Here is a 22,563-nt window from a genome sequence, read left to right as displayed (position 1 = left end):
GTATTATTATACCATCATATCTCTTAAAGTCACCAACTAAATTATCAAGCTATAATCTATTCTAAACCTTAGAATGTAATGATCTCAAATAAAAATTTATTCCTATAATACTCATATAATCTATAAATTCTACAAGAACAAATCTCATTACTTAATATAAATATTAAAATAATATTATCTTCAAATTAATATCTTTAAATGAAGATTTTAAATCTAGGGCGCTACATTAAGGATGGCCGGAGAAAGGACGCAGGCTGGTTGTTGTGGATCGGACTGGGCTGTCGAAAAATACGCTGCTTGCGCCGGAGAGGGTGACCCAGCCAGACCCACGGCGCTGACCGTGGGTGGCTGGTCTGGCCAGCCGTGGGTCAAACCCACGGCCAGCGCTGGCCGCTGGGTCTCTTTTCTTCGTTCTCTTGTCTTCATCCAGTGAATTGGGGTGTAGTTTAATTTTGTGCACTTGTTGTGCTTGTGCTTATGTGGCAGTTGCTGATTGGGGCTGTAAAGAGGTGGTTTTAAGGATCAACTGGACCAAAGTTAAACTCATATATGAATTCCATAGGGAAAAATATATATATATAAACATCTCAAAGCATGTATAAATTGATAAACACATGTTGGCCAGTAGAATAATTAAATTCATAGAATGTGGTCTATGTGGACCCAACGTCAAATCTTATTTAATAGTCATCTCTTCTACCTTTGTGTAGAAGTGTTGAACACTTGTATCTATCTGGAGAGAGAGCAAAGTTTTCTTAACCATGGTGGCTTCCTTCTTGCTGAGATTTATTTTCCCACCACCCCCTTCTCTGTTCATCACAGGGATGTCAGTGTTTAGCTTAACATCCTTAGCTGTTACTGGGTTCTCCGAAGTAAAAGGAAAGCACTTGCAGTATTCCAAGTTTTGGAATGTAAATTCTCCAAACAATGGAAGAAAGCAAATTAAAGTTTCTGGCAGAACAGGCATGCTCATTCTTTATACTCCCGCATTTCTTGCTGGTCTCGCATCCTTTGTTCTTTTTCAGCATCAGGATGTCCGATTTCTATTGCTCGATGCAGCTCTAACCCTTCATTTCTTCAAGAGGGTCTTTGAGGTAAAATTACATATGAACTCTAATTTACTGCAGATTTGATTCTCAACAATGTGGTTTACTTGATTGTAGGGCTCAGCAAATTACCGACTTCCGACCGACACCGACCGTTACCGACTAGATGACGGACAATAGGCGGCATGATTTTTTTTATTCCAAAATTTTTGGTTCAGTAGGCGGAAGAGATTTTTTAACCGAACCGATTTTACCGACCGACTTTACTAACAAATTTGCCACTTTTCCACATACCGACACCGACTTTACCGACTTCCGACTGATACCGACTTTACCGACCGCCATTTGGTTTGAAATGCGAAATAAAATAAAATTTGACGGAATAAGTCGGTGAAATAACTGACTTTACCGACATTGTCGGTTCGAAAGGTGAAAATAAAATTTTTCTACTGAAACCGACATTACCGACCGACGCTCAGCCCTAGTTGATTGTATTATTAGATTAGTGCTTTAGTTGATGTGACACTGACCCAGAACAGATTTTTGATGTCTTCCAACAAATTTTCTTTGATTGTGAATCCGATTTTCTCCTGGTATTTTTTGCCTACAAACAGTGTATGTGTCAATAGGTAATTTTTTACATTGTACTCAAAATTAGCTTCATGTTTGAGAGAGAGAGAGAAAGGGGGGCCGAAGACCAAAAAAAAAAAACATTGCTGCCCATATTGCTTCTCTAATCGAACCATATTAAATTCTTATTGACTTAATTTGTTTGGATTATAACAGCCAAATAGTGCTTTTTTTACTAAAATTTCCTTTGTGTTACCATGTTTTATAGGTGCTATTTGTTCACAAATACAGCGGGGGGATGATTCTTGATTCTGTAATTGTTATCTCTCTTGGTTACTTCTTGTCAACTGCAACCATGATCTATGCCCAACACCTAACACAAGGGATCTCAGAGCCACCAGTTGATTTGAAGTATCCTGGAATCTTGCTGTTTCTTATTGGAGTCAGTGGCAACTTCTACCACCATTACCTCCTCTCCAAACTGAGGGGAGAGGGTGAGAGAGAATATAAGATTCCCAAGGGTGGTTTATTTGACTTTGTGATTTGCCCACATTATCTTTTTGAAATTATAGTTTTCTTAGGGATCTCATTTATCTCTCAAACATCCTATGCATTTTCTTCCACTCTGGGCACTATCTTTTACCTGATGGGAAGGAGTTATGCCACTAGGAGATGGTACGTCTCAAAATTTGAAGATTTCAGTGACGATGTCAAGGCCATCATTCCATATGTTTTCTAGTTTATATAAAGTAATATATATATAAAAAAATAAAGTAATATATATATATATATATATATATATATATATATATATATAAAGTAATGTTGTTTGATGAATGGGCACCTTCAGTACATCTGTTAATTCAGAGGAGTTGTTCACAGCTTGAGGTCTTAGATAGATTCGTTACTGTAATACTACTGAATTTTATTTCTAATTTGGGAATGTATTTGACGAATATATTAATGAAATTTGGAAATCTGAGTTATAGTATTGAAGTGAATGAAGAAAATGGACTGAATGGAATAGGAAATTGGGCTGATTGAGGATAGTCCCAACCTTCTTACAAGACTAAAATTGGTTCATCAACACTTTTTTTTAAAAAATAGTAGACTATTATATGACTGATATATAACTATAAATTGTCAGTAAAAATTAATTTTTAATTTTTTTTTTCAAGGTGTTGATCTAAGGGTTAGTTTTTACTATCATATTTTCAAATTATATGACAATCTATAATAGTATACTAAATAACATTATTCATCGCATATTATTACACTATATGAAATTATCAACACACTACTCTAGCTCTACCAATCACCACTAGACACATTTTAGCTCATTAAAGACTTTCTCAACACCTCTTTGAAGCCGGCTCACTTTTGCCACTTTTGCATGCCTCTTTTTTGAATGAGTAATATTATACCTAGGACTTCTATACTCTTATAATCCAATGGTGATTTTAATGCTATAAGTAGGATTTTTATTCGTGGTGGTTTTAAAAGCCATATCACCTTCAAAGAAATAAAAATAAAAATAAAACTAAAAATAATAATAATAATAAAAGTTCTACTCATAGCATTAAAGTTTTTTTTTTTTTTTTTTTTGGGTTATTATTATTATTATTATTTTTACAATGAATGAGTAATTTCATTAAGCTCAAAACACAAACCAGACAACACCTCAACTAGTTGCAAGCCTTTATAAAAGGCTCGAAACAAAACATGCCAAACCAGGAAACTAAACACTTGTAGAAACAACAGCTACAAAAGCAATTCTGCATGCAAGTTCGACATGGAACATAAAACAAGATTCTTCAGTCTTTGGAAACCTTAATTTCCCAACTATTATAGTTCTGACTTCCCATAAGATTTTCTTCAGGAACTGATCCTCCGTGCTTGGCTGACCAACATGTTTAAGTTCATTCCTCGTGTGCCATAGATTGTAAACAACTGATCCCAAAACTAAGTGGCATAGCAGGCATTTGAGAGTTTTGTGCCCCCAATTGCTGCATCCTAGCCGCAGAATATCATTCCAAATCACATGAGGATTATCAACTCTACAACACAACATACAAAATTTTCAAATTCTATAACTAAAGTTGCATTCAAAGAATAAATGATCACGATTTTCCAATTGATTATGACAAAACCTGCACCGGACATCACCTTTGTAATCCCAATTTAGCAATCTATCGTCTGTGATGAGCCTATCCTTCATAACAAGTCACAAAATGAAAGCTTGCTTAGGGATGATAAGAGGAAACCAAACCAACTTCAACCATGAAATCTTCTCATTCTTCTCTCTAAGGACCTCACAAGATTCTGAGCTTACATAGATACATTTCCTTGAATTTTTTTGGGTTATTTAGTATTAAAGTTTTACTCTAATGAATTCATCTCTTTGCAGAGCTCATCTTCTCACACGAACCTTTCTCCTTCTCACATGAATTCCTTCTCGTAGCTTCTAGGTTTCTTTTCCTCCTCCTTTACATTAATCTATAAGTAAATTGACAAATTGGACCTAATTTCCAACATGTTCAAGAAACTAAACAATGCTACGTGTTCTGAGCTACTTATGCAAGTCAACATTCACGGCAGCCTAGCTACCCAAAGTCAAAATGCTAAAATGCCTCTAAAAGCCTCTCCATCAATCACAGCAAATTGTTGAAAATTTTGTAGAGCGTGGACAATGCTCTATTTGAGGGACTAAGATCCCTTCAAATTTTCTTTAAATTTGAGAGTTTTAAATTTATAAATTTCAGTCGTTCATCTCATTTAAGCGTTTAAAATAAATCATGTTTCAGTATTTAATGAGGAAACATGACTTATTAAATTCCTTGAGGATAGCTTTTCCATTAAATTTTCTCATGTAATGTTGAAATATGTGTTATTTTAGACGCTTAGATGAGATGAAGGATGAGATTTATGAATTTAAGAATTTCAAATTTAAAGGAAATTCTAGGAAATCTCAATCCCAATTTGAGAGCACAGTTTACCCACCAAATCTTATGGGAAGTCAAAACTAGAATAGTTGGAAAATGAAGGTTTTCAAAGTCTAGGGAGAATCTTATTTTGTATTCCCTAAGGAACTTACTTGCAGAATTGCTTTTGTAGCTGCTGTTTCTGCAGGTGTTTAGTTTCCTGGTTTGGCATGTTTTGTTTCTAGCCTTTTATAAAGGCTTGCAACTGGTTGAGGTGTTGTTTGGTTTGTGTTTTGAGCTTAATGAAATTACTCATTCATCTAAAAAAAAAAAACTTTAATGCTATGAGTAGAACTTTTATTATTATTATTATTATTATTATTATTATTTTGATCTCTTTGAAAGGTGATATGGCTTTCAAAACTACCAATAAAAAAAATCCTACTTATAGCACTAAAATCACTATTGGATTATAAGAGTATAGAAGTCCTAGGTATACTATTACTCATTCAAAAAAGAGATGCGAAAGTGGTAAAGGTGAGCAGTCTTCAAAGAGGCGTTGAGAAAGTCTTTAATGAGCTAAAATATGTCTCGTAGTGATTGGTGGAGCTAGAGTAGTGTGTTGATAATTTCATATAGTAATAATATGTGATGAATAACGTTATTTAGTATACTATTATAGATTGTCATATAATTTGAAAATATGACAGTGAAAATGAAGCCTTAGATCAACACCTTGTAAAAAAAATTAAAAATTAATTTTCACTGACAGTTTCCAGTTGTATATGCCAGTGAAAATTAAGCCTTAGATCAACACCTTGTAAAAAAAATTAAAAATTAATTTTCACTGACAATTTCCAGTTGTATATCAATCATATAATAGTCTACTTTTTTTTTAAAAAAAAAAAAAAAAAAAAAAAAAACATTGATGAACCAATTTTAGTCTTGTAAGAAGGTTGGGACTACCCTCAATCAGTCCAATTTCCTATTCCATTCAAGTCCATTTTCTTCATTCATCATTTCAATTGTGTCAACCAGATTACCATTTTCATTCATTCACTTCATTCCTATTATCCTATAACTCAGATTTCCACATGCCATCAATATATTCATAAATACATTCCCAAATTAGAAATAAAATTCAGTAGTATACCATTAACCAATCTATCTAAGACCTCAAGCTGTGAACAACTCCTGTGACTTAATTTACATGAATTACAGATGAACTGAAGGTGCCCATTCATCAAACAACATTACTTTTATATATATATTTAAACTAGAAAACATATGGAATGAGGGCCTTGACATCCTCACTGAAATCTTCAAATTTAGAGAGGTACCATCTCCAAGTGGCATAACTCCTTCCCATCAGGTAAAAGATAGTGCCCAGAGTGAAAGAGAATGCATAGGATGTTTGAGAGATAAATGAGATCCCTAAGAAACCTATAATTTCAACAAGATAATGTGGGCAAATCACAAAGTCAAATAAACCACCCTTGGGAATCTTATATTCTCTCTCACCCTCTCCCCTCAGTTTGGAGAGGAGGTAATGGTGGTAGAAGTTGCCACTGATTCCTATAAGAAACAGTAAGATTCCAGGATACTTCAAATCAATTGGTGGCTCTGAGATCCCTTGTGTTAGGTGTTAGGCATAGATCATGGTTGCAGTTGACAAGAAGTAACTAAGACATAAGAATTACAGAATCAAGAATCATCCCCCCGCTATATTTGTGAACAAATAGAACCTATAAAACATGGTAACACAAAGGAAATTTTAGTACAAAAAGCACTAATTGGCTGTTATAATCCAGAGAAAATTAAGACACTAAGAATTTAACATGGTTCGATTAGAGTAGCTATATGGGCAGCAATGGTTTTTTTTTTTTTTGGTCTTCAGCGCCGCCCCAACCCCCCCCCCCCCCCTTTCTCTCTCTCTCTCTCTCTCTCTCTCTCTCTCTCTCTCTAATTTCGAGTACAATGTAAAAAATTACCAATTGACACTAACACATACTTGTAGGCAAAAAATGCCAGGAGAAATCGGATTCACAATCAAAGAAAGATTAGTATTTTCCAGTTTTAACAGTCATAATCCAAGAAAGGACTAGGATTTCTTACATTTGCTGCTTTGGGGGATTGTTTCTCAATATTTTTTGTTTTTTGGATGACTGATTTTGTATCAACACCAAAACACAATAGAAGCACTCTAGCAACTAGGCTAGAACAACAGAAACTTTACAGCAGCTCCTAACAAGCAAGCTAGTACAGCTTAAACTCAATACAACACAAATCCCTATCAATACAAGATATCCTGTATAACACCCCATTTACTACAAAGAGTTATATTTACATCATTCTTTTTAAACTTCCCCTTCCCCTTTATTCCTTTGTCTCCATATCCGATACACTGCTGCACTCCACACAATTCTGCAGATAACAGCCTTTAAACGTTTGCCTCTCCGCTCTCTCCACAATCTTCTACTATAACCACATTCAAAAAAACAAATGCCCCCTTGATTCAATAATACTCCTGCAAAACACACACTGCACCTCTCCTCTATATCCCCATCCTATAAGCTTCTCCCCCGAGTTAAACCGTTTCGAATTGCAAGCCACAGAATGAAAACTTGCCTAGGTATAACATGAGAGAACCAAAACCAACTTCCACCACAAATCTACTACAAAAAGTGCATTCCAAGTATCCCTGCAGCTGCAGGGCTGCAGGTGTAAGAATTCTTCTTTGAGATCACCCACACTGCCTTATCAACTTCTCCAATCTTCACTAAAGAAAGTTTATGCTGAATATTCACAACCTCATCAGATCGGGCAGGCTGCCATGCCCAATCCTTTCCATCCATTACACTAGACAATTTTGCATCCAAAGTACTCCTACCCTATAAACATACCTTTCATATAATACTCCATTCGGGTGCACCAATCCAACCAAAGATAGAAGCTATTCCCATCCCCCACAATGAATCTTAAAAACTTTTTGGCAACATCCCTCAATTTTAAAATCTTTCTCCAACACCAAGAACAATTTTGAGGGACTTTTAATTGCCAAAAACATCAAACCTTTATCAGTTATTTAATAAAACAAGATCCATAACATTTGCCAATTAAGCAGATTAATTAAAAGGAAAGAAAATTTGTTGGAAGACATCAAAATCTGTTCTGGGTCAGTGTCAGATCAACTAAAGCACTAATCTAATAATACAATCAAGTAAACCACATTGTTGAGAATCAAATCTGCAGTAAATTAGAGTTCATATGTAATTTTACCTCAAAGACCCTCTTGAAGAAATGAAGGGTTAGAGCTGCATCGACCAATAGAAATCGGACATCCTGATGCTGGAAAAGAACAAAGGATGCAAGACCAGCGAGAAATGCGGGAGTATAAATAACGAGCATGCCAGTTCTGCTAGAAACTTTAATTTGCCTTCTTCCATTGTTTGGAGCATTTACATTCCAAAACTTGGAATACTGCAAGTGCTTTCCTTTTACTTCCGAGAACCCCATAACAGCTAAGGATGTTAAGCTAATCATTGACATCCCTGTGATGAACAGAGAAGGGGGCGGTGGGAAAATAAATCTCAGCAAGAAGGAAGCCGCCATGGTTAAGAAACCCTTGCTCTCTCTCTCTCTCCCTCCAGATAGATACAAGTGTTGTACACTTCTACACAAAGTTAGAAGAGATGACTATTAAATAAGATTTGACGTGGTGCGGAAAATCTCGGAGTGAAGTGGTATAGAAGATGACCCTCCTTTGTCTTTTATGGTGCCTATCAAATAAAGAAATGCTAAATACATTGAGGATTCGTTGAGCAACCTTGAAAAGAATGCTATAGATGCTTCGAGGATTTTTCGAGAAATTTTGAGGACCTTATTTATTTATTTATTTTTTACATGCTTTTTACTTGGATTGCAAGTTGGCTTGCATCCTTAGTAATTAATTTTTTTGATTTTTTTTTTTTATATTCTCTTCTTCTTTTTTTCATTTTTAGTCGCTCGCTTGTATATTTCTTATGTATTTAAGTTGCGCCCCTATATACTCTTTTAATGCATCATTATTTGTAAAAAAAGATAAAATAAAATAAAATAATTTGATGTTGCACAAGTCTTCAATGAATTTAACTATTAATTATTTTACCGACCAACTTGTGGCTATCAATTTACACATGTTCTGAGATGTTTATATATTTTTTTTCTCTACGGAATCCATATATATTTGAAGTTGGTAAGGAAGTGTTTAATCGATTGATGGATAAACCTGGGGACAAAAGTACCAACTACTCATGGTGCCTGTTTGCCAAAAGGACCAAAAAAAAAAAAAAAAAAAAAAAAGAGAAGAAATTAGGATCCGAATCCAGTTCATTTTGAATTTGAGAGTATCTAGTTAATGAATAGACCGGAGAGTATCCAGTTAATGATCAGGATCTCTAAAACATCTATCCCATATATATATATTTTAAAAATAATAATAATAAATTAAAGGGTGATTGGCCACCACAGACTGCCGGTCGGGGGCGAGCCACCTCATTAACCTTGGGGTTGATCCGGCCAACCCCAAGGGCCAAATCTAAAAAAAAAAAAAACAAAAATTCGTTTAGCCCTTGGGAGTGGCCTGACCACCCCCAAGGGCCACCCCAGACAGCCGGTTTGGGGTGGCCGAAGCCAACCGTAAGCCAAACGGGGGTGGTCCGGCCACCCCAAGGGCCAAATAAAAAAAAAAAAAAAAAAAAAGGTTTGGCCCTTAGGGGTGATCCGGCTACCCCCAAGGGCCAGACGAAATTTTTTTTCTTTTTAGTTTGGCCATAAGGGGTGGCCGTACCACCCCCAAGGGCTAGGGGGTGGTTCGGCCACCCCTATCCGGCCATTAGGGGTAGCTAAAATGGGGTGGTCCGGCCACCCCCAATGGCCAAGATGAGATGGCCAACCACCTCTTTTTATTATTATTTTTTTTTTAATATGAAATAATATTTTATTATTATTTTTTGTTAGTAGGACAGATACCCCATTTGTGGCTCTATAATTTTTAACCATGGATTGAATATTTTTCGGTCTATTTTGAACTGGAGAGGATCTTATTCCCCAAAAAATAGTCTAATACTATTACTCTCAAAATTAACCCTTAACATTCTTACTTTTTACATAATATCAATAACTTTTTATCATTATTCAAATAAAAAAATCACTTAAAAAAGAAAAAAAAAATCATTTTTTCATACAAAATATTTTTTTTTTCTTTTTTCCCTAAAACTCCACCTCCTTTTTAACTTCTTTCGTCAAACAAGCCCATGCAAAGTACAACTTTGAAAGTGATTAGCATATGAACTTTTGTAATTCTTTCTCTTGTAAATTTAGGGAATAATGGGACTGATTTGGCGAGAGCCACTAAAAGCCGCACACTATTCATTAATTTTTTCAACTTTCAACATTTTTTCTTGACATTACATTAATTATTTTCAAATAAAAAAAATTATTATAATTTTTTTTTTTTTTTTCACTTTTTTCATACAAAACAATTTTTTTTTTTTTTTTTTTTTCACATCAATCAAATTTTATTACAATGTTAAGCCACTTAAAAGCCAAAGGTCATTCCCAAACAAGCCCCATGATATTCCTCAGTGGCAGCCTCCGAAGTCTAAGATTTATAATTATATTGAAATTTGGAAAGCTATTTAGGTTAAGCATCATAGGGTTGAGGAGAGGTGCTACACTACCTTTTTTTTTTTTTTTTTTTTTAATTTTTTCAAAAATTATTTTCAAATGATGTATCATGTATGAGATCTAGTATTTTTAGAAAATGTGTCATTATCTCATAAGATATATATATATATATATATATATATAGCATTTCTCTAAAGGGGTAAAGTGGAGTAAACTAGCTTGGTCCTCCATTGCTATTCCTAAGCATGCTTCTTTTCATGGCTCACAATCAATTGAAGACTGTCTTTCTACTCGTAATAGGTTCTTGAAGTGGGGCGTAAATAGTCAACTAGCTTGGTCCTCCATTGCTATTCCTAAGCATGCTTCTTTTCATGGCTCACAATCAATTGAAGACTGTCTTTCGACTCGTTATAGGCTCTTGAAGTGGGGCGTAAATAGTCACGTTTGTTGGAAATAATTTTGGAGGGTACACAAATTTTTTATAAAATAATTCAAATCTAAAAATTAACAATAAAATAAATAAATTACAAAAGATGAAAAGTAGAGTATGAAAAAATCTCACAATGCTATAAAATCACACAAGAGTGTTGTCTTTAAAAGTTTCTTAAAAACTCATCGCCATGCGTTAAACACTCTTCAATGTATAAAAAGATCGAAATTATTTTTTATAAACGGTCATAAACATTTAAGAGATGGACGCAAACAGATAATAAGAAATTCAATGCACTATTTTAAAGTCAAAGAAAAAATAATGAGTTGAAAAAATGTTCGTAACACATATACATTACAACAATGTTAAGTTTAAAATGAAAGTTTATTGAAAGAAAAAATGCTACACTTATCATTTTTTTTTCTTTCAAAAAATTGGTTTCTAAATAACATGTCACCATCCTATGTGATGGTGATATATTTCTCAAAATAATAAACTCAGGCTGGCATTGCACTCAATATACTAAAATACCCCCAACCATTACAGGTCATAAAGTCTCATTACAAGGCATTTATAAAATAGAAAAACAAAGATCGTAAATCTTTCTCTCTCGTTTTGGGATTTGTGTGTAATTTAGGGGTTTTGATGGAAAAAGGCGAAGACTAGACGGCCGTATTGGAGAAGCTGAATTTGAATTCCAAATCTAAATCTTCGGGAAAACTCACTACCCTTCAATCCTCTACTATGTTTTTTTATCTATCTGCATTGAAATTTAAGCCTATGTGGATGCTTTTTCTTTTAATAAATTATTTGATCATTAGGCTTCGGCCGATCTAGGATGGCCAAAGCCACCCTGGCCCAACGGGGTGGTCCGGCTACCCCCAAGGGTTAACCCATTAATTTTTTTTTTTTTTTTACTCGTTTGGCCCTTGGGGTGGCCGGACCACTCCCAAGGGCTTATGGGGGTGGTTCGACCTCCCTTGGTCGGCTATTGGGAGGTGGCTCACCCTAGCTAAAATGGGGGTGGCCGGCACCCCTATTGCCAAGATGGCCACCAATTATTTTTTTATATAAAATTTTCTTAATATTAAATAATATTTTATTATTATTTTTTATTAGTGGGACACATGTCCCATTTGTGGCTCTAGCCATGAATTGGATACTCTCCCGTCCAAAATGGAAAGGACCTGATAATCCCAAAGCCAATGCCCAAGCCACATAAGCTAATCATTAGCTTTGAGAAACTGGTTGGTTTTCCTTGTGTCTAATAGCTAGGGGAACTGAAATATTAAGTGTATTACAAATTTACAATGGGACATTAAGCATTATGAGAATTCATTTGATATACAGAAATCATCAAACTATGTTTCTACTTGATCCATTTCTATCATTAGACTTATCAAAAGAGGAAAAAGGGACTAAAATTTATCTTGTTGAGTTATTACAGGAAAGAAAAACTTGTGTAGAAGCTGGTTGGCACAGCATGTAATGGCCTCACCAAAAATTTGAATATATCAGAGAAAATTAACAAAATTGTATCAACTTGGAAATTGAGAAATATATCGGTTACTAAATTTATGAATGAATCATTTCGAGAGTTATGCATAAAAACTATTCTATGTTTAGCTTTTGTCTCTATGCTCTGGTGTCCTAGGCCATGACCAGGATGCTAACAGCGAAATATATTCATGCAGCAGAAGGGACTAAAAGAAAGATAAGAGTGAGGAAATAGAGGAGGGAGGGGATTTTCACATAAAAAAACTGAAATTTTAGCAAAAGAGGTAAGGATGAAGAAGAGAAAGAAGAAGACAGGAGGACTCTTAAGGCAGTGTCAAATGAAATTCCCCACATTATTGTTTTTGTGGGGAATTTTCAAAAACTTCTTGCATCTAGTGACTTCCTTGTATATTAGTAAATAGTAGTAGAACTAAAGAAAATTATGATAGTCTTGCATGTATTTTAGGCTTTTTTGTTTTTGTTTTAATAAATAAATCTGAATATCGCACTCTTTCTACCACTGCGACTGAACTCCTTTGGCTTCAATCTCTGCTCCGCGATCTTGGTATCTTTCTCCCTACACCCCCCACCCTTTGGTGTGACAACATTGGTGCCACATACCTCTCTGCCAATCCTGCCTTTCATGCTCATACCAAGCATATTGAAATTGACTTTCATTTTGTTCGTAATAAAGTTGTAGCTAAAACACTAGCAGTTCACTTCATCTCAAGCAAAGATAACTTAGCCGACATCTTTATTAAACCCACCGCATCCTCTCCTTTTTCCCTCATGCGCACCAAGCTCAACATAGTATGCCACTTGTCTAGCTTGAGGGGGGATAATAGAGAACCAGACCCATATGGAAATAAATCGCACGCATCAAGCAACGGCTACAGCACACAAGGCAACCCACAGGACAGCCACAAATCAAGCAACGGCTACAACACACAAGGAAACCAAAATCAAATCAAGACAAGCAATGGGCAGATCATTCTAAAAAAGAAAACTCTCATTCACTGTGTATTCCCTTGCCTATTTTGTAATCTCAAATACTCTGTATATATATACCCAATCGTATACCCAATCGTAACAATGAAATAAACAGGCTGAAATATTCACAAAATATATAACTTCTATAACCATAAGATTGTGACATCAGTGATCATGCTTGTTACAGGAAAACAGAGCAAGCGAAAAATTCTTGTGGTACAACAAACACCTCAGTTGGGATTTCCATCACATGGTCTTGTAATACTCATTATGTAATGTTCTTTATGAGCTTGTCACCTGGTGCTAAATGTAGAGAATAGTTGTGGAATCTCATTTTTGTAAACATTTTATATCATGGATACATTTCTAGTTGTGGCTGTTGGAAAAGTTTAGAGATTGTTGCTTGAAATATGTAATTTGGAAAACAATTTACAAGCAAGTGGTGGTTGAAGGATGAGACAAATATTTTGGCAAATTCTATTGTATTTTTTCTTTGGCTCTGCCTTGTGCAACCTTCACTATCTTCACTCTTCCTGGTAAAGGACCATTTCCTTATTTATGAATGGAACTAGGACTTGAAGATAAATGCTTCAGTAAGATTCTTCGTGTTGTGGCATGTTTTTCGAAGGATGTAGAATAGATTCAAAGAACAAATATGTTTCTGCATGAGATAGCAGCAAGGCTGGCGTTTTTTTGTTTTGTTTTGTTTTTGTTTTTGAACCCTCATGTATTTATTTTGGAAATTAATTGTCTTTTCATTATGTGTTGCATTTCCTGAAGATGAGTGCTGTGGAATCCTAAGCAAGTTTTACTTGGCGAAGTTAGCAAGTTCAATAGATTTAATTGGAGATGGTACATCTAACCAATTTAGTCTCATCAAAACTTAGGGCCTGTTTGAGATTGTATTTGTGGACTTCGAAAGTGCGTTTAACACCCTAAAAGCTCGTTTGACAAAAAAAACCTGTTTGGTAAAAAAAAAAAAATTTAGAGCGCTTTTGAAGGTCAAAAAGCCAAAAAATGATAAAAACACACTTTTGACAAAAGCTTAAAAATAAAGCTTTTGCCTAAAAGCTTTTTTTTTTTTTTACTTAAAAGCTCTATTTCTTAAACGCAATCCCAAATATGCCATTATTAGTTAAAATAGTTAAAAAAAACTATTACATTTCTCTATTTTAACTATTAACTTTTTCAAATCATTTACATCACACTTAACATTTTAGCTATTCATTTCACTATTTCATTTAAGTATTATTTTTTTAAATATATCTTTATTCTTTCTCCGAGGATCATATCTTTAAAAAATTTGCCTTTTCTTAATGGTCATATTTTTTTAAAATGTGATAGTTTCCCAATAGTCATAATTTATAAAATTTATATTTTCCTAAAGGGCAATTTTTTTTGTATTCAAATTCACTTCCCCGCACTGGCCCCAGATATCCAAATGAAAACGAAAAAAAAAAAAACAGTGCGATGAAAAAAATAAATAACCCCAGATATTCAAATTGGTATATTCAGGTTGATATACCAATTAGGGAAGAGGAGAAAAGAAATGACAAAAAAAAAAAAAAAAGTAAATGTTTCAAAATTTTTAATTTTCTTTCTTATTTGGTGAGTAACGGTGGTTTCAAATTGGGATCGAGATTTCCTTAAATTTGAGATTCTTAAATTTATAAATCACATCCGTTCATCTCATCTAAATGTCTAAAATAAGTTATGTTTCAGCATTTAATAAGGAAATTTAATAAGAAAACTACCCTCAAGGAATTTAATAAGTCATATTTCCTGATTAAATACTGAAACATGGTTTATTTTAGACGCTTAAATGAGATGAACGGCTAAAATTTATGAATTTAAAATTTTCAAATTTAAAGAGAATTCTAGGGATCTCATTCCTTGAAATTGAGCAGTGTCACGCTCAACAAAATTTTCAACAATTTGCTGTAATTGATGGAGAGGCTTTTAGAGGCATTTTAGCATTTTGACTTTGGGTAACTAGGTTGCCGTGAATGTTGACTTGCCTAAGTAGCTCAGAACACGTAGCATTGTTGAGTTTCTTGAACATGTTGCAAATTAGGTCCAATTTGTGAATTTACATCTAGATTCATGCAAAAGGAGGAGGAAAAGAAAACTAGAAGCTACGAGAAGGAATTCATGTGAGAAGGAGAAAGGTTCGTGTGGGAAGATGAGCCCTGCAAAGAGATGAATTCATTAGAGTAACACTTTAATACCAAATAACCCAAAAAAGTTCAAGGAAAGGTATCTATGAAACTTGTGAGGTTCTTAGAGAGAAGAATGACAAGATTGTATGGTGGAAGTTGGTTTGGTTTCTTCTTGCCATCCCTAAGCAGGCTTTCATTATGTCGCTTGTTATGAAGGATAGGCTCATCACAGGCGATAGATTGTTGAATTTTATATAGGCGATGTCCAGTGCAGGTTGTCATAATCAATTGGAAAATCGTGATCATTTATCTTTGAATGCAGCTTTAGTTATAGAATTTGAAAATTTTGTATGCTGCATTGTAGAGTTGATAATCCTCTTGTGATTTGGGATGATATTCTGCGGCTAGGATGCAGCAATTGGGGGCACAAAACTCTCAAATGCCTGCTATGGTGCTTGGTTTTGGGATCAATTGTTTACAATCTATGGCGCACAAGGAATGAACTTAAACACACTGGTCAGCCAAGCACAGAGGAGCAGTTCTTGAAGAAAATCATATGGGAATTCAGAACTAGAATAGTTGGGAAATGAAGGTTTCCAAAGACTAGGGAGAATCTTGTTTTGTGTTCCCTGTTGAACGTACATTCAGAATTGCTTTTGTAGCTGCTGTTTCTGCAGGTGTTTAGTTTCCTGGTTTGGCATGTTTTGTTTCTATCCTTTTATAAAGGCTTGCAACTGGTTGAGGTGTAGTTTGATTTGTGTTTTGAGCTTAATGAAATTACTCATTCATCTTTAAAAAAAAGAAAAACCAAAAAAAAAAAAACTTTAATGCTATGAGTAGAACTTCTATTTTTATTTTTATTTTTATTTTTATTTCTTTGAAGGTGATATGGTTTTTAAAACTACCACAAATAAAAATCGTATTTATAGCATTAAAATCACTGTTGGATTATAAGAGTATAGAAGTCCTAGGCATAATATTACTCATTCAAAAAAGAGGCGTGCGAAAGTGGTAAAAGTGAGCCGTCTTCAAAGAGGTGTTGAGAAAGTCTTTAATGAGCTAAAATGTGTGTAGTGGTGATTGATGGAGCTAGAGAAGTGTGTTGATAATTCCAAATAGTAATAATATGTGATGAATAACGTTATTTAGTATACTATTATAGACCGTTATATAATTTGAAAATATGACAGTGAAATTTAAGCCTTAGATCAACACCTTGTAAAAAAAATTAAAAATTAAGTTTCACCGACAATTTCTAGTTGTATATCAGTCATATAATAGTCTATTATTATTATTTAAAAAATAAAAAAATAAAAAAAAATAAAAAAACATTGATGAACCAATTTTAGTCTTGTAAGAAGGTTGGGACTATCCTCAATCAGTCCAATTTCCTATTCCATTCAAGTCCATTTTCTTCATTCATCATTTCAATTCTGTCAACCAGATTACCATTTTCATTCATTCACTTCCTTCCTATAACTCAGATTTCCACATTCCATCAATATATTCATAAAATACATTCCCAAATTAGAAATAAAATTCAGTAGTATTACATTAACCAATCTATCTAAGACCTCAAGCTGTGAACAACTCCTGTGAATTAATTTACATGAATAACAGATGTACTGAAGGTGCCCATTCATCAAACAACATTACTTTTAAATATATATTTAAACTAGAAAACATATGGAATGAGGGCCTTGACATCCTCACTGAAATCTTCAAATTTTGAGAGGTACCATCTCCTAGTGGCATAACTCCTTCCCATCAGGTAAAAGATAGTGCCCAGAGTGAAAGAGAATACATAGGATGTTTGAGAGATAAATGAGATCCCTAAGAAACCTATAATTTCAAAAAGATAATGTGGGCAAATCACAAAGTCAAATAAACCACCCTTGGGAATCTTATATTCTCTCTCACCCTCTCCCCTCAGTTTGGAGAGGAGGTAATGGTGGTAGAAGTTGCCACTGATTCCTATAAGAAACAGTAAGATTCCAGGATACTTCAAATCAATTGGTGGCTCTGAGATCCCTTGTGTTAGGTGTTGGGCATAGATCATGGTTGCAGTTGACAAGAAGTAACTAAGCGAGATAAGAATTACAGAATCAAGAATCATCCTCCCACTGTATTTGTGAACAAATAGCACCTATAAAACATGGTAAACACAAAGGAAATTTTAGTACAAAAAGCCTAATTGGCTGTTATAATCCAGAGAAAATTAAGACACTAAGAATTTAACATGGTTTGACTAGATTAGCAATATGGGCAGCAATGTTTTTTTTTTTTTGGTCTTCAGCCCCTCTCTGTCTCTCTCAAACATTAAACTAATTTTGAGTACAATGTAAAAAATTACCTATTGACACATACTATGTTTGCAGGCAAAAAATACAAGGAGAGATCGGATTCACAATCCAAGAAAGATTAGGATTTTACAGTTTTAATGGACTCGCAATCCTAGAAAGGACTAGGATTCTAAAATTTGTTGCTTTGGGGGCTTGTTTCTCAATAATTTTTTTTTTTTGGATGAATGATTTTGTACTAACACCAAAACACAATAAAAGCACTCTAGCAACTAAGCTAGAACAACAGAAACTTTACAGCAGCTCCTAACAAGCAAGCTAACAGTTTAAACTCAATACAACACAAATCCATATCAATACAAGATATCCTGCATAATATAACACCCCATTTACTACAAAGAATTACATTTACATCATTCTTTTTAAACTCCCCCTTCTCCTATATTCTATTCTTCACATCCCAAATAACCTCTTGGATCACTTTCTCTTAAGTTTTTGGAGAAGTCCCATGTCTAAGAACCAGATTATTCCTTTGTCTCCATGTCTGATATACTGCTGCCCACACAATTCTGCAGCTAGCAGCCTTTAAACTTTTGCTTCTCCACTCATTTAAGCCGATACACATCACTGCTGTCCACTCTATATATAGGAGGGTCAGAAACCAAACACCTACTCATAAGCTCTCTCCACAATCTTCTACTATAACCACATTAAAAAAAAAAAAAAAATGCTCCCTTGATTCAATAATACTCCTGCAAAACACACACTGCACCTCTCCTCTATATCCTCATCCCATAAGCTTCTCCCCCAAGTTAAACCGTTTCGAATTGCAAGCCACAGAATGAAAACTTGCCTAGGTATAACATGAGAGAACCAAAACCAACTTCCACCACTAATCTACTACAATAAGTGCATTCCAAGTATCCCTGCAGCCTGCAGGTGTAAGAATTCTTCTTTGAGATCACCCACACTGCCTTATAAACTTCTCCAATCTGAATATTCACAACCTCATCGGATCGGGCAGCCTGCCCAATCCTTTCCAATCCTTTACACTAGACAATTTTGAATCCAAAGTACTCCTACCATCATAAACTACCCTATAACCATACTTCCCATATAATACTCCATCCGAGTTCTCCAATCCAACCAAAGATAGAAGCTATTCCCATCCCCCACAATGACTCTTAAAAACTTTTTGGCAACATCCCTCAATTTTAAAATCTTTCTCCAACACCAAGAACAAATTTGAGGGACTTTTAATTATCAGTTATTTAATAAAACAAGATCCATAACATTTGCCAATTAAGCAGATTCATTAAAAGGAAAGAAAATTTGTTGAAAGACATCAAAAATCTGTTCTGGGTCAGTGTCACATCAACTAAAGCACTAATCTAATAAGACAATCAAATAAACCACATTGTTGAGAATCAAATCTGCAGTAAATTAGAGTTCATATGTAATTTTACCTCAAAGACCCTCTTGAAGAAATGAAGGGTTAGAGCTGCATCGACCAATAAAAATCGGACATCCTGATGCTGGAAAAGAACAAAGGATGCGAGACCAGCAAGAAATGCGGGAGTATAAAGAACGAGCATGCCAGTTCTGCTAGAAACTTTAATTTGCTTTCTTCCATTGTTGGGAGAATTTACATTCCAAAACTTGGAATACTGCAAGTGCTTTCCTTTTACTTCGGAGAACCCAGTAACAGCTAAGGATGTTAAGCTAATCACTGACATCCCTGTGATGAACAGAGAAGAGGGTGGTAGGAAACTAAATCTCAGCAAGAAGGAAGCCACCATGGTTAAGAAACCATTGCTCTCTCTCTCTCTCTCTCCAGGTAGATATATAAGTGTTCAACACTTCTACACAAAGGAAGAAGAGATGACTGTTATATAAGATTTGACGTTGGGTCCACATAGACCCATGCTCTTGGTGTATTATTGCACACGTCTTCAATGAATTTAATTATTCTACCGACCAACTTGTGTTTATCAATTTGCAGGATCAGGATCCCCCACGATCTCCCCAAAATTGCCTATCAGTTTCTCCCCAAATTCTGGCCATCCAATGTTATTTCAATAGCCACAATTTCACCATGCCTCGCAACTAAAAATAAATAATAAAATATTATTTATTTTAAAAATAAATATATAAAATAAAATATTAAAATATTAAAATTAAAAATTAAAAACAATGGGGCTGGCCGGAGGTGGTTCGGCCTCCCCTAGGGCTATCCAGGGACCAGTTGGGGGCTGCCAAAGCCCCCCCCCCCCCCCCCCCCCCAATGGCCTTAGGGGGTGGTTCGGCCACCCCCATGGCCTATGGGGATGGTTTCGGCCACCCCCAAAGGCCGGTTGGGGGTGGCCGAAGCCACCCCCGTGGCCTTTGGGGGTGGTTCAGCCACCCCCTAGGGCAATGGGGGTGGCTTCGGCCACCCCCAAACGGCCCCTTCCGCCACCCCCATGGCTCAATGGGCTGGCCGGCCACCCCAATGTTTTTAATTTTTAATTTTAATATTTTAATATTTTGTTTATATATTTATTTTTAAAATAAATAATATTTTATTATTTAGTTTTAGTTGGGACATGTGGCGAAATTGTGACTATTGGATAACATTGGATGACTAGTATTTGAGAAAAAGCTGATGGACAATTTTGGGGAGATTGTCGGGGATCCTGATCCCAATTTACACATGCTCTAAGATGTTTATATATATTTTTTTTCTCTATGGAATCCACATATATATAAAAGGATAAAAAAAACCCCTTTCCGTCTCCTCAATAACATTCACATTCAATTTTTTAAAAAAATTAACATCAAAATATTTTTACTTTTTTATTTTTTATAGTACATTATTCACCTTTTAAATCACATTATTTATTTATTACTATTCAAATATTTTTTTTTCATGCCAGTCTATATATATTTGAAGTTGATAAGGAAGTGTCTAATCGATTGATGGGTAAACCTAAGGACAAAAGTACCAACTACTCATGGTGCCTATTTGCCAAAAGGGGATTGAGATCCGGCACTTCTCCTAGAATTGTCTATGAGTTTTTTTTTAAAAAAATTTTGGCACTTATTTTCATTCAAGAGCCACCAACTTGCCATGTGTCTGACCCAATATAAAATAATAAAATATTATTTAAAATTTAAAAATAAAATAATTTATTAAAAATTAAAACGGGGTGGCTCATTCTCCCCCTAGGGGGTCACCCCAACTCAGCCCGGGAGTGGCGTCGGCCACCCCCAAGTCCCAACCGGCCTATGGGGGCCACCTCCTAGGGCCAAACCTATAAATTTTGATTTATGGGTTTGGCCCTAGGGGGGTGGCCGAACCACCCCCTGAGGCCATGATGCCACTCCCATAGGCCGGTTGGGGGTGGCCGGTCAACCCCTAGGGGGAGAATGGGGTGGCTGAGCCACCCCATTTTATTTTTTAATAAATTATTTTATTATTTTATTTTATATTTATTTTTAAGATTTAAATAATATTTTATTATTTTATATTGGATGTGACACATGGCAAATTAGTGGCTGTTGGATGAAAATGAGTGACCAGGATTTCAAAAAAACCCATGGGCAATTCTAGAAGAAGTGTCGGGGATCTCAATCCACCAAAAGGACCAAAAAAAGCCTAATATTATTCCTCTCAAAATTAATCCCTAACATTTTTACTTTTTATATTACATCAATTACTTTTTATCACTATTTAAATAAAAAAAAATCATTACAAAACAAAAAAATTTCACTTTTCATACAATATATATATATATATATATATATATATATATATTCACATCAATCAAACCTGCTACAATAAAACTCTACCTCCTTTTTAACTTCCTTCGGCAAACAAGCCCATGCAAAGTACAACTTTGAAAGTAATTAGTATATGAACTTTTGTAATTCTCTCTTGTAAATATAGGGAATAATGGGGCTGATTTGGCGAGAGACACTAAAAGACGCATACTATTCATCAATTTTTTCAACTTCCAACATTTTTTCTTGACATTACATTAATTATTTTCAAATAAAAAAAATTATTATAAAACAAATTTTTTTATACAAAACATTTTTATTTTTTTCACATCACTTAAATCTTATTACAATTTTAAGCCACCTAAAAGCCAAAGGTCATTCCCGAACAAGCCTCATGATATTCGTCAGTAGCAGCCTTAGAAGTCTAAGATTTATAATTGTATCAAAATTTGGGAAGCTATTTAGGTTAAGCATCATGGGGTTGAGGAGAGGTGCTACACTACCTTTGTTTTTTTCAAAAGGTATTTTCAAATGATGTATCGTGCCGGAGATTTAGTATTTTGGAAAATGTATCATCATCATGTGAGATGGTGATAATCCAACTTCTAAACAATTTTTTTTTTTTTTTTTTTTGAAAAATATAGCATTTCTCCAAAAAAGTAAAGCGGAGTAAACTAGCTTGGCACTCCAATGCTATTCCCTAAGCATGCTTCTTTTCATGGCTCACAATCAAAGACTGTTTTTCTACTCGTTATAGGCTCTTGAAGTGGGGCGTAAATGGTCATGTTGTTGAAAATAATTTTGGATGGTACACAAAATTTTTATAAAATAATTCAAATCTAAAAATTAACAATAAAATAAATAAATTACAAGAGATAAAAAATAAAGTATGAAAAAAATTTTACAATGTTATAAAATCACGTAAGAGCGTTGTCCTTAGAATTTTTAAAAAAACTCATGACGATGCGTTAAACACTCTTCAATGTATAAAAAGAAATTGTTTTTTATAAACGGTCATAAACATTTAAGAGATGGAATGCAAACAGGTAATAAGAAATTCAATGCACTATCTTAAACTCAGAAAAAATAATGAGTTGAAAATATGTTTGTAACACATATATATTACAACAAGGTTAAGTTTTTAATGAAAGTTTATTGAAACAAAAAATGCTACACTCATCAATTTTTTTTTTTTCTTTTTTCTTTCAAAAAATTGGTTTC

At 34.6% G+C, this 22,563-nt stretch overlaps 2 protein-coding genes and 1 pseudogene across 3 annotated transcripts; 1 reads left to right on the top strand and 2 right to left on the bottom strand.

The window, feature by feature from the left end:
- The first annotated feature begins 742 nt into the window (after positions 1-742).
- Positions 743-2,355, top strand: LOC132161842 (uncharacterized). The gene is made up of 2 exons (XM_059572048.2): positions 743-1,094; positions 1,885-2,355. Exons 1-2 carry the CDS (start codon positions 762-764, stop codon positions 2,353-2,355), a joined length of 804 nt encoding a protein of 267 aa, XP_059428031.2. The 5' UTR covers positions 743-761.
- Positions 2,356-5,616: 3,261 nt separating this feature from the next.
- Positions 5,617-8,192, bottom strand: LOC148587176 (uncharacterized; annotated as a pseudogene). The gene is made up of 2 exons (XR_015911335.1): positions 7,817-8,192; positions 5,617-6,282 (listed from the first exon to the last, which is right to left on the bottom strand). The product of XR_015911335.1 is annotated as an uncharacterized LOC148587176 (transcript).
- Positions 8,193-16,750: 8,558 nt separating this feature from the next.
- Positions 16,751-19,422, bottom strand: LOC148587175 (uncharacterized). Its single transcript, XM_088513712.1, has 2 exons — positions 19,047-19,422; positions 16,751-17,426 (listed from the first exon to the last, which is right to left on the bottom strand). The coding sequence occupies exons 1-2, from the start codon at positions 19,377-19,379 to the stop codon at positions 16,956-16,958; spliced, it is 804 nt and encodes a 267-aa protein (XP_088369838.1). The 5' UTR covers positions 19,380-19,422; the 3' UTR covers positions 16,751-16,955.
- Between the last annotated feature and the right edge of the window lie 3,141 nt (positions 19,423-22,563).

Source organism: Corylus avellana, chromosome 2 (assembly GCF_965113065.1).
Source record: "Corylus avellana chromosome 2, dhCorAvel1.hap1.2, whole genome shotgun sequence".
NCBI classification, from domain to species: Eukaryota; Viridiplantae; Streptophyta; class Magnoliopsida; order Fagales; family Betulaceae; genus Corylus; species Corylus avellana.
Note: the sequence above shows the minus strand (reverse complement) of the source record. Positions and strands in the feature narration are given on the sequence as shown.

Excerpts from the sequence above, each read along its gene's own strand:
- LOC132161842 (XM_059572048.2), top strand. The coding sequence starts at position 762 with ATGGTGGCTTCCTTCTTGCTGAGATTTATTTTCCCACCACCCCCTTCT. Across the intron at positions 1,095-1,884 it reads TCTTCAAGAGGGTCTTTGAG|GTGCTATTTGTTCACAAATA; the intron begins GTAAAATTACAT and ends CATGTTTTATAG.
- LOC148587175 (XM_088513712.1), bottom strand. The coding sequence starts at position 19,379 with ATGGTGGCTTCCTTCTTGCTGAGATTTAGTTTCCTACCACCCTCTTCT. Across the intron at positions 17,427-19,046 it reads TCTTCAAGAGGGTCTTTGAG|GTGCTATTTGTTCACAAATA; the intron begins GTAAAATTACAT and ends CATGTTTTATAG.